This window comes from Sinohyriopsis cumingii, chromosome 19 (genome assembly GCF_028554795.1).
Source record: "Sinohyriopsis cumingii isolate HCF-2022 chromosome 19, ASM2855479v2, whole genome shotgun sequence".
NCBI lineage: Eukaryota > Metazoa > Mollusca > Bivalvia > Unionida > Unionidae > Sinohyriopsis > Sinohyriopsis cumingii.
In genome coordinates, this window is record NC_142979.1 from 8,597,624 (window position 1) to 8,610,622 (window position 12,999).

Consider the following 12,999-nt stretch of genomic DNA (forward strand, 5'->3'; position numbering starts at 1 on the left):
TATGAGTGGTCACTATTTTTTTTTTGGTAAAACACAAGGGTGACCATTCCCCTAAGTGGTCTGTTCACCCTCTCTGCTGCTGCATTGCAAAGACAAGTAAAAACTTTAATGAAGTTTATATGGGAAACTGAATGGATTGGAAGGCAAAAAGTGTAAGAGAAATAAATAAATAAATAACAAGGACAAAACAGCACTAATACTATTATTACTGCTAATAATTATGATAATAAAATAATAATAATAATAATAATAACGAGAGATAAGAAAATTGTTTTCAATATCATTATGGTAACATAGACACAAATGTCCCTTTCTTAAACATGTACACGCTAGTTTGCAGAAAAGTTTAAATGTTTTCCATCCTTGACGTGTTTTTTTTTTTTTAAAGAGTCATAAATACTAAATATGGTATGTGTTTTGAAAGGTTCACCTTGTAAACAGTCAGTTCAGATATAAACATAGATCACGACCTTCACCGTCACAATCAAATTGAAATTTGATTGGTTCAGTGCTTTCTCAAACCACGTTCCGGAAGTGTGCTCTTATCGTTTGGTTAACATGGCGGATTGAAAACAAGTTATCTTCGATATGCGTGCTATTTTAATGGGCTATTTTTTCGAATACGTTCACTATGTCAGTTAAAATTTTGTCCAGAAATGATCGCCATACATTAGATTCATCATCAAAGATGACGAATTCCAAAGAAAGGCATGCATCTACAAATAAAAATTCCCCCGAAAGGGATACCAATATACACAGTGGTCAATTCATGCTTTCAAGAGTACACGATCATACATACGACGACGACGACGAGGAAGATGAAGAAGAAATTGTGACTTCTCCTTTGCGTTGCGAGAGGTCAGAAGGATTTGACTTTGTATCAGCAGACAAGGAGACCTATAACGAGTACCATTTTGGTCCAAGAAGCACACACACCCTTGCCATAGATGCATCTCTCACCAAGTTGTTTGAGTGCTTGACACTTGCATACAGGTTTGTTTACACTTTGTAAATTTAAGGCGTGACATTATCCGTGCATAAAGTTGATATAAATATGCATCATCTTGCTGATTGTTGCATTGTCTTACAATAGATCATGCCAGTGGAGAAAAAGGGGTGGGGTGGGCTTGTTTTTTGCTTAGACCTAACATTTCTTTACTGCAGGTGTTTATAGTCCAAGTATCCACAGACCTTCTCAACCTGTTTTCGATAATTAGACTTTTATGTTCGGGTATGAGGTCAGAGTTCATCTTCCATAGAAAAGATGAACTTTACTAAAACCAAGCAACATAGGGTAGTCGTTTTAAAGGTAGACCTGAATGATATGCATTACAATGGGGAATCTTTATTACTTAGACCAGGTGAATTATACATTGCATATGCTTTATAAAGACTTGACATATTCATGTACTGGATCAGCTATTTAGTCGCTACCAAAATGTTACCTCCACGGAAACACCTGAGCAGCATTTTGTAAACAGTGCAGTATACATATGTGAGCTTGCAACATCACATGAGAAACCTAAACTAGCCAGTACCATAGCTTATGTGGCAGTTATCTATAGTACCTATAAAACTTGCATTTGTTTTGCTACATTTTTAAATGATGCATATATTTCTTTTAGGTATGATTGACCACTTCTGTAATCTCTTTTCATTAAAATGTTTCACTTTAGTATATGTTTCGCATTGACTTGCAAATCACAATCTTTCAAGAATCACCACTGCACGTGTTTCAGAATTATTTTCTCCACAAAATAAGATGTGCAACCCTCTTTGCACTATAGTAATAGCTGGATACCAAATTGTAAAAAAGTCCATCTTTGTATTTCAAAAGACTTGTAGGTTCAGTATGTCTGGGTTAAGATGTCATTTGTATTGTTACATTAAAGCATCTTACATAGTGAGTACTATTCAATAGCCCCAATCATAGCCTAGCAGATAGTAGATGAAGTTTGATAATTTATTGCAAAATGATTTTAAAAATATATTTTAAAAAATTGCATGTATTGTGATAATGGAATTCATAGGTTCGAGTATTTTATAAAATCAGTAACTTCTATTTAGGCATTATGGGATTGCAAACTACAAGCAAAGATTTATTTACCTCAGAAATTGAAGAGTTTTACAATGTGCAAAACTACACTAGTCTGAAAATAAAGATTTGACAGTGGAAGTTCTCCAGTGTAATCATCAGAGTGTTCATTAATTATACAAATATAAGGATTTTTCACAAATTTTAAAAATATTTTATGACTTCAGAAATGTTTACTAATTTTCTGAATGTGGGCGGGTGCTAGCAGTGAAGTTGCTGGGGTAAGTCCATGGACCCCTGCACCTAATGACACCAGTGAGCATCTACAATTGTTTGCTTTACAAAAACACATATTAACACATTTTTTGAAAGAATTGTACTTAGTTTAAAATTACTTCAAAGAGATGTATTAGATTGACTTCAGTAAGTCATGAAAATCAACAAATTAATGGCGCCAAAGGTTTGGAACTAGTTTGTTATTACTGACATATCCAAAATTGGATAGTAAATACCAGTTAGTGGAGTCCTTTATTTAGTGACTTAGCACAGAGTGTTGTATAAAGATTTACGGGCCTTCATGCAGTCAAAACATTAGAATGTCTGCCTCGGAAGCATGAGGTCATGGGTTCGAACCCTGTCCAAGTCATACCAGAGACTTACAAAAATGGTACTAACAGCTGCCTTGCTTGGCGCTCAGCATTAAGAGGTTAGTGTTAGGACTGGTCAACCTGGTGTCAGGATAATGTGCCTGGGTGGGACATCATGCTACGTGTTTGCGGCATGATGCCCCAGTACTAGACATCACTATAAACTGCCACACTGCAGACATTGTTTTGTTGATTAGTCTGGTTCCTGGCATGGTATGAGGTAGTATTGTTTGAAATAGGGAGTCTGCGAAACAGGGAACTAGACTACCTGTTGATAAACTACCAAACAAGATTCCTAAAATAAATAAAAAATGCAACATTTATTTCGTGAGGCATTCGTTTACATCGAAACTCAATTTTGTATTGTTCAGTTAGTAAAATATTGATGCTGTGAAGTAATTGTGAAACTTCTTATCATCATTAACTCATTTGGCCCCAGAGGTTTTTGTCATTTTTGCCTGAAATGTGGGTAGGAACGACATTTGGGGTGCTATTTGTGAATACATTGTAATACAGTGGTTTTCAACAGATTATCCATGAGAATAATGCCTAGTTGTATTAGAAACATCAATTTCCATTGGTTATTTTGCTTGCGCATGAGCAGAAGGGTAAAACTTTTTTTGTTTTTGCTTAATAGACCCATCATTATAATGATGGAGATCGCTAGTTATTCCAAATGCCCACCTTATCCTAGTTTTTGCAAAGGTTCACCTGTCTGGGTGCAGTTAAGACCGGTATGCCTTAGATCTGAGGCCAAAAGGTCTAAAATCCGGACACAAAATCGCATTCCGATCTCAAGCGAATTTTGGGTGAAAAAAAAAAATGGGTCCAAAAAATGAGCGTGTTCTTTCTGTGTTTTGTAGTGCAACTAGAACTTCCAGATTATTTGATATCATTTTAGAGCTATATCTGTCTGCTTTTTTTTAATACCACCCACGTTGGTGTATTTTAAATGGCCTTGATGCTGCAGGGCTTTGAAGTAGGGTACAGCCTCATCTCGCCTACAGATGGGATCGGGGCCGAATCGGTTAAGGATATCTATAAGTGCCAGTTCAGGTATTCTCTTAAACTCGTTTTCCTCACAATGGTCCATATATGTCACTTTGTGAAAGAAAGCTCTTATTTTATGAAGTATTGATTTCGCCTGGTTGTCTTTCTATCGTAGATCACAGTTATGATTGAATAGGTTATTTTTTGTTAGCTTAATTAGATAACATACACAACAACATTTAGAACAGTGTTCAATTGATCAACTGAAGTGAGTTATCTTGACATATGACCGAGGCCTCTAGAGCTTAAGCATGTAGTATTTGCATGATTTTTTACTTTTAAAAACAAATTCCACCTCTCTTTTTTTTATTAAAAGTACGTAATTAATGTGATAATACAAAGGAGGCCAGCTTTTGATTCAGTGCAACCATACAACAGATGCTTCCACTAGTGAGTGGTGTAGATGTTTTGCATTGTGCAGTTTGCAAATAGTTCACATTTCACAGTTTTATGATTATTTCTATATTAAAAAATGTATTATAATGTAGTGGTCAAAGTCAGTTAAACAGGCTAGCAAGATAATGTCAACATTGTGTACAGTGTTCATTCTAGAAATGGAAAAAAGTGGGACCCAATGGCCATTACCAGTCAAAAAGTAGTTGTGACATTTGCCCCCAAAATGGGTTGCAAAAATATTTCTTATTTGTTAAAGAATTGAAAGACATATCATTATTACATGCTCTCTCATGATGGATTTATTTATTTTATGGTATTTTACCTGCAATTTGTGCTTTGAATCAATTGCAGAATCAAACTACAGCATGTTGTTTCTTAAATTTTGATCACTGCTTAGGAAACCATTATTTTAGGGGACAAAGATGTTATAGCAGTCGTGTTTTAGTTGGATTGTACAATGACTGAGTTGAAGTTTACAATTTTGGAAAAGTGATCATTTATTTAATGTAGTAAGTCCATAACCTGAGAGCTTGTAGTCATTATAACCCCCCACCCCCCAATTGTGAACTTTCCGTACTGGGATCTGAATTCCTTATGCACAAGTAACCCTTTCCCTCTATAAATTAGCATGGACATTTGAGTCTATGTTTTGTACACTGTATGCTACGGTGTACCTTTGAAATGAAATGTAGCAGTGCTTTTGCTGAAGATTTTTCCTTCCCTTCTTTACATTTTCTGTCAATGATCATCAACTAATTGCTCTTGATTGGTGCATTGGAAAAACAAAATCAGAAAGACATTTCTGTCCGCTAATGAAAATGATGATCTAGTGCTTCTTTGGCAATGAGCACACACGTCAATAAGCTTGGGATGTGACAAATTCACTTTGAAACTACCGTAATGATTTCTACTGCAGTGCACTTTGAGTGCAGGATCTTCTAGTCTTTTGTCCGATGTCTCCAAATCTTGACTATGCGTTACTTCCATCGATCCCCCCTTTCAGTCAGGCTCATTTTGTAAAACACAAAATATAAAATATTTTCAGAATTACAACTGTAATTTTTCTTTAGTGCCATTTTACACATTGGGCATGGGATTGCATTTTCAGGTTTACAGAATTTTCATTCCTGTGTGCACAAAATGTAAACCCAGGACAAAGTCTAAAAATATGCCTACAACTTTTGTTTTGTAGGTTACCATTATGCCAATGTTGGCACTTGCAATGGCAAAAGTCACTGAAGGTGACACAGACTGTAAGATCGCAATGAATATTCATTTTAAAACAAAACAAACATTTGGTGTTTGTGGAATTTTACAAAGTTGCAATGTAACAGTAATGTATTTAATCATTTCTAGTATACCATATTTTTGAGGTTAAAGTAACATGTATGGCAAAGGAGGGTTTATTTATTTTGAGGTTGAATTAATGACAGAATGGACCAGATTTATACAAATACTATTCGAGTTAATTTTTTGTAACCTGGAGAGAAAGGTAATTAAGAAAACAATGGAATTATAAGGAATTTGAATTTGTTTACCATAACATGACTAGTGGAAAGTGTATTACTGTTTGAGATAGACAACCATTTCAGTGAGACAATCTTATTTTAGTAACTTAATCTAGCATGTACAGTACTCAATTTATTAAGTGTTGTACTTATAAAATATGACCATCTTGATTTGGGTCTAGTCTCAGGGCTCAATTCTAGCACCATTCTTATTTCTCTGTATGACCTGTTTTTGTCTACAGAAAACAATCACATGTATACAGATGATGTAACATTGCACACACCAAGTCAAAACAATACATTCTAAGAACAGCTGCAAAACAGTTTGAATCATATCAGTAAATGCTGAACAGACAATGGAATGTATATTTTAAATACACCCCCCACTTCAGTGTTAGTAGGAAAATCGATTAAAAAAAACCCCCATTGAATTGTCTAAAAATAATAAATATATATCTGATATAGAATGCTACAAGGAGTATTATGTTGATGCTTAACTTGTAATCATCACAAAGTTCATGTCTATGTGAGGATATCTCTGCTTTTTTATAGGAAATATTTAATGAGTGAAGCTGAAACATTGTTTCCACCACACGCCAAATTTTGTTCATTTCTCTATTTAGCCATGAGTTGTGTGCTGGCGGGTTTGCAGTTGATTTCTATAAGAATCTATGCACACTAATTTTGATAGGTACTTACTTTTGGTTTGCAGTCAGTCAGTATTGCTCAGTGCCTGACTTCTCCATGATTTTCAGATTTTATCATGATTGTGTTGATGGTTACAATTGTTACTTAAACAATTTTAATACTATCTGTAAGGCAAAAAACCCAGACCTTTTAAACTAATTTTAAAACCAGTGCAATAACATAGATGCCAACCATTACACTTTTGCTATAATTATTACATTTTTTCACCAAATTATGTATTACGCTAGACTGCATTTGGATTACACTTTTTTTGTACAGTAAAAAATAAAATTAAAATAAAGCAAGACAATGTTTTTGTAATTGTTTATTATCATCTCTTTAATTGCACTCATATAAATTTGAAAATATTCTTAAAAAGGTGACTGTTGTGTAAGAATAGCGTAAGAGTACGTGTCTTATTTTATATTTATAGCAACTGTAAAATACCCATTTCTAAGAAAATGGAAGTTTCTTGATATGTGAACTTTTTCTCACAGATTCATTTTATTGATAAACTAGCTGGTTAGTGAATCAGACTACCTTTAAGAAAATGGCGCCAGGTGTTAAGTGAAACACTATATGGTGTGAGTTGTGAATGTTATATGATAGAACAGATGGATCTTTTAAAACTTCAAAACACGTCAGGTCAGAGAAAGGACATATCAAAATCGCTTTACAAACTTGAAAAGAAGAATACGAGAATAATATATCACTCAGATTATTGCAGTATTCCAGATCTTGATCATTCAGTGAATATTACACATATTGACTGGTTAAAGTGAGTGCTGAATATAAATCGTTTTTCAGTATATTGTGTGTTTGTATTCTGATGATAATCCATATGGATTTTGTCCTTTGTGTCAAGAATTTTGACCAGCTCAAGCCAGGTTAGTTGTAACATTGTACATGTATCTTATTCATACTTGCTATAAATTGTATGCCCAAATTACACTTTTTGGCCACTTTATAATAGCAATAATTACACCTGTGGGGGTGGATGAGTGGCATGTTGGCAGTAGGAAACATGTTTTGCCTAATCAAGAGTGGTTTTTAAAATGTATGTCATTTGTCATCGAGTATAACAGGTATGTGATACTGAATGGATGACATAAAATATCAGATAGCAAGGGGTCATGTAACTTGCATATCTGGCAATTTTTGTGATTTATGTGCAAATCTAATTATACAAAATGTAATACTTGAAGCCTGCTTTTCTTGTTTGAGGTTCATTTTTATAATGCACCTTATTATTGATTTCATGTAACTAGAAGGTCAATAGTGTTACACATTTTAAGATCCATTCATTCTGATGAGAAGAGAGATTAAGGGTGGGCAGAAAATAGAGAAGGAAAAGATGAAGAAAAAATGAAATACCATAGGCCTTAATATGAAAAGAAAAAGGAGGAACATAAAAGTGGTATTACCATTGTGGCAGTATTGTTTTTCTGTTCTCATTAGATGTGTATCCTCTGGTTTTGATGCTTGGAATTTAAATTTGAACCATTTCTGATGTATGGAAATTCCAACCTGTGCATTTTTATGACACATGTTGATTTAGGCTAGAGAATCAGTCTTGATTACCCTTTATTTGCCTCTGGCATAATTTCCCTGGAGGTGATGCTTTGCATCACAAATTGACTATTGGTCCATGATTGACATTGCTAGTGTTAGCTCGTTATGTGCCAATAATATTGCACATACACAAATTCAATATGAACTGGTCAGAGATACCAGGTCACTGGTATTGCGCTTAGGTGGGCTTAAAAGAATCGAGGTTTGATTGTTTTAAGATTGACTTTGATGTTTATGATGGTTTGAGGAAGAGGGAATGCATTATCACTCAATTGTATTAACTTTTGATCAAATATTCGCGTTTATCTGATTGTCCATCCATATACTTGTGAAAATACCATTTTAGAGGCCGTCTACTGCACATACCATTTTGTAGTTGAAATGTACCCGTCAGCTTTAAAAAAGAATAAAGTTTATTACATGTACTAATATTATTGTTAACCACCACGCTCATCAGTATATTTTGGGTGTTCTATCCACACTTTGCAGGAATCAGTATATTTTGGGTGTTCTATCCACACTTTGCAGGAATCAGTATATTTTGGGTGTTCTATCCACACTTTGCAGGAATCAGTATATTTTGGGTGTTCTATCCACACTTTGCAGGAATCAGTATATTTTGGGTGTTCTATCCACACTTTGCAGGAATCAGTATATTTTGGGTGCTCTATCCACACTTTGCAGGAATCAGTATATTTTGGGTGTTCTATCCACACTTTGCAGGAATCAGTCTACTGTAGACTAGAAATCTTACACTAGTGCAGTGATGTGTGGATACAAATTATGGAGGCTAATGTGTGTATACAACAAGCTGTTAACTGACTACCTTACTTTTGAAATCTGCAGAGTTTAAGGCCAAATGCTAAATTTGTATGAGCATGGTATAAAGAATAAAGAGATCAAAGTTTGTCATATCTTTCAGATTTTTTTAATAAAAATTGGCTGGCTTTTGGTAGAGGTGAGATAAAAAAACGAGAGATCATGCCAGAAAATTATTTTGGTAGAAATACTGGAATAGGTATTTTAATTTGTGTTTAATTCTTATTGCGCTGTGAAAGCTGTTTTGCGGGGAATATTTAAAGTCCCGATGCTGCTGTTTTTCATAAATTTCAACATTCTTCCAAAATAACTAAACTTTGGAAGGAAGGAAGTGAGTTGTTAAAAAGTTATCTGACATAATCTGTTCTGTGAAATAATCAAGATGTTAGCTTTATTTAGTTTATAAGTGTCACCCCATAATTTAGCCACCAATGTCACTTTTAATTCCGTTTTTGTGTGCGTGTCAGTCCTTCAAAAGTAGTGATGTTATACATTCAACAAATTTCATTATGGACAAATCTAATAACAAAACTGCATTTACATGTGGCAAATTGATTTGAGGAGGAGTGAAGAGAGGCAGGCCTAGCTTATTAAACAGATATGAGAAGAAAAGTCCTACATTTGATAAAAAAAAATAAGACGGGTGAATATTTATCAGCTGGGGCACTGGAATACTTTGAAGGGAAAACTTGGGTTGATGACAGCTGTTGGAGATTTTAATTTAATTTAATTGGTAAGCATGGTATAAAGAATAAAGAATAAAGACATGGATTTAAAAATAAATATCATCAGTTATGCCTTTAAAGAAAAAATACTCGTAATGATAGGTGGAGTGCTAAATTATTTAAGGGGCCCAGAGTGGCCGAGTGATCTAAAGTGCTCTCCATTATGGATCACTGCCATCTCACCTCTGCGTCGGTTCGAGTCTCGGATTCAGCCAATGTGGGTATGTGAGAAAGCATACCAGTAGCTTCTTGTGGGTCAGTGGTTGTTCTTTCTGGGGTTTTCCCAGGTTCTTCCTTCACCATTAATACTGGCTGCCTTGTATAGCCTATTGTGTGCTGAAAAATGGCGTTAAAACCCACAATGACAAGAACAACATTATATCAGATGCAAAATGAGAATAGCTTATCACATAAGGATCACCTACTGTATCCAGCATAGTGTGGAGTTCATCAAATCCTGTGTTCCAACTTTCGATTGAAATCGTTTCACTAATGGATTTCATTGATCAACATCAGATTGATTCGTACATGTGAAAAATGGCAAGGGAAAATTTACATGGCTCATGATGTGATGAAACATCAATTTTATCTGGTTATAATTGAATTCCATGATGTTTAAAACAAATATCTTCAAGATTCAGTGTTATCCATATACAACTTTTTGCACTTAATTGCGGCCTTGGGGCTTTAAGGGCATTTGATATATGTTTTAGTTTGATTCATGTCAAAATGCTGAAATATAAGCGTTTTCTTAATGCTAAAATAAAAATAATGACTCTAATGATTACATGTTGCATCCAACTTGAAAACTTTTTCATCAGGATGAACTTAGCTTAGAAGAGTATTGGAGAGCTGTGAGCAACCTTGAAAACCTAGCCACTGGAAAACTGAAGTTTGAACTTGCAGGCTTAGCATGGTGTTTTGTCATTGCCTTGTTCTTCTGATACAGAGAAGACAGTCTCTATTTTTTTGAAAAATAAAGTGATTCATTGGTAAACCTGGATGAGAAAACTATTGAGTGCCTAAGTGTAAAACTTACTAATCACAATCATTGTCATAATCACTAGTCAGTGATCATGTGAAGGAGAATAAAAATGCTTGTGCATTAAAATGAAATACAGTTGCAATGAACTATGAGATATACATGCTTCCTTTTTCATTAAATTTTCACACACTGGCCCACAGGATCATATTAACCACAATGGCTGAAAGAAGTATATTTCTCTTCGATCTCGGTCTCAAAAACACTTCATGGCGATAACCATTCTGACCTTCAGACTTAAAGAAATCGAAAGGTAGTAACATTATGTGGAGAAAGAAAATAAATCTAAAGTCATAAGAAATTTTCATCATCAGTTTGCTCCACAACTAAGGAATACTCCCAGCTACAAGCTCATATCTCGACATTAAATGATTCCTGGTATTTCAGCTTGTGGATTCCATTTTGACATCTTGCTGTCAAATGACTCCAGTTTTTAATCTCTATTTGAAAACCCTGGATTTATTTCAATATCTCATTATGAAATATAGAATAAAACATGACCTCCAAAACTAACACTAATTACGGAAGAAATATCTCCCAGTCCATATAAAGGAAACTATTTCTGTTCAGTTTAGTATTTCCTATTATGGTCTACTGTTGGCAGTATGGATCAGATAATCAAGCGTGAGAAGCATGTAGCTATAATTGTACAAGATGTTGATTCAAGGACACCATCTGCTATGTCTAAGTCTGTCCTATTTAACAAAAGAATTTCTTATCATAGATGTATTTTGGTTTATAAAGTCCATATTAATTTGACACCTCATTACCTCAGTGACATTCATGTCAAAGCCAGCACTGCCACCTCTGTGTACTTTTCAAGGTCAGCATCATACCTGTGTTTACACTACCAAGACCAAGAACCAGTGCACTGATATTAACATACAAAGGGGTCTTCTTAATGGTATCAGCCACCATGAACAGACTGACAATCCTGTCATGTTGAAATCATGGTGTTTTAATTACCTAAATATGTAATATTCCAACAGTTTCTTCCTTTGTTTATATGCATGTATCAGTTACAAACATATTACAATGCTGCACATGTAAAAAAAATGTCCAAGATTTAGGTCATTCTGGTTTGTGTGATATTAACCTCTAATTAATTAATATGTTCATTCTTTTCTTTTATAATTATGTTTTACATGTATATAATGGTGTTATGTCCCAGAAGACCTTATGAAAGATTAACAAAGAATTTGGCAGAATACTTTCAGAAAATAAATAATAATAATAATAATAATAATAATAATAATAACCCTCTCGCTTGTCTAATTCCTCAAGTGGAGTATAGTTACTTGATAGAATACACTACAACATTAGTACATATTAGGAAAACAATAGCCTGGATATCTGAATTTATGGAAGTAGGACTGACAGTAATTTTTAATGCTGACTAAATTTCCTGTGTTTTTGTCACTATGGCAACATTTTTTGAATTTGAATTCAAATGATTAACTAAGGTTTATTGCTCATGTAATTATACAGTCTTGTCACTGTAAATAGACTGTAAACCAGACTCTTCATATCTAAAGATGGCAGATTAATGTTGGAACCAGCAGTGTTTAGTAATTCAACAGTTATGATGTACACTTGTATTTTTCAAATTTTTATTTAGCTGAAGAGGTCATAGACCAGAAGAGCTTATTGGATGGTCTGTTGTCCATCATCCTTTATTTATCCATTAGTTGTTTGCATAAGTTTGTTATTGCTTCTTCTTTGAAACTAGTTGGATGATTGCCATGAAAATGGTGCTGTTTAAACATCCAGTATGGCTAGGACTGTGGACATTTTAAACATCAAGTATGGCTAGGACAGTGGTCATTTTAAACATCTAGTATGGATAGGACAGTGGTCATGTTAAACATACAGTATGGTTAGGACAGTGGTCATTTTGAACATCCAGTTTGGCTAGGACAGTGGTCATTTTAAACATCCAGTATGGCTAGGACAGTGGTCATTTTGAAAATCTTGTTATTGCTGCTCCTCCAGGATGGATTGTCCAATCACCATGGAGTTTTCACAATTGATTTATTATGATGACATGTTGGTTCTGAATGAGAAGGGTACAGATCTGGCTCATATTGCATCCAACACTCCACTTCCTGAATGAATGGTCAAATCAACATGGCGTTTTCAATGAAATACTTTTTATGATGTCTAGTTGGTTGATAATGAAAATGGTGCTAATCTGTCATATAATATGTCTGACTTGGCTGCCATTATGAGAATCTTTTTGTAGCTATTTTTTCAACATTGATGGTCATATCAACATGGGTTTTTCAACATTGATGGTCATATCAACATGGGTTTTTCAACATTGATGGTCATATCAACATGGGTTTTTCAACATTGATGGTCATATTAACATGGGTTTTTCAACATTGATGGTCATATCAACATGGGTTTTTCAACATTGATGGTCATATCAACATGGGTTTTTCAACATTGATGGTCATATTAACATGGGTTTTTCATTAAAAGAAGCTTCATATGATCCCTGTGCATATGTTCCATG

The 12,999-nt window shown here is 34.4% G+C and overlaps 1 protein-coding gene across 2 annotated transcripts in view; it reads left to right on the plus strand.

The window, feature by feature from the left end:
- Window positions 1-553: 553 nt before the first annotated feature.
- LOC149775115 (MLX-interacting protein-like) overlaps window positions 554-12,999 on the plus strand; it is an 88,915-nt gene continuing 76,469 nt past the window's right edge. For both annotated transcript variants that reach the window (XM_089943602.1, XM_089943603.1), the window contains exon 1: window positions 554-993. In XM_089943602.1, coding sequence (XP_089799728.1) covers window positions 632-993 — 362 coding nt within the window. In that variant the 5' untranslated portion in view covers window positions 554-631. The remainder of the gene's footprint in view (window positions 994-12,999) is intronic.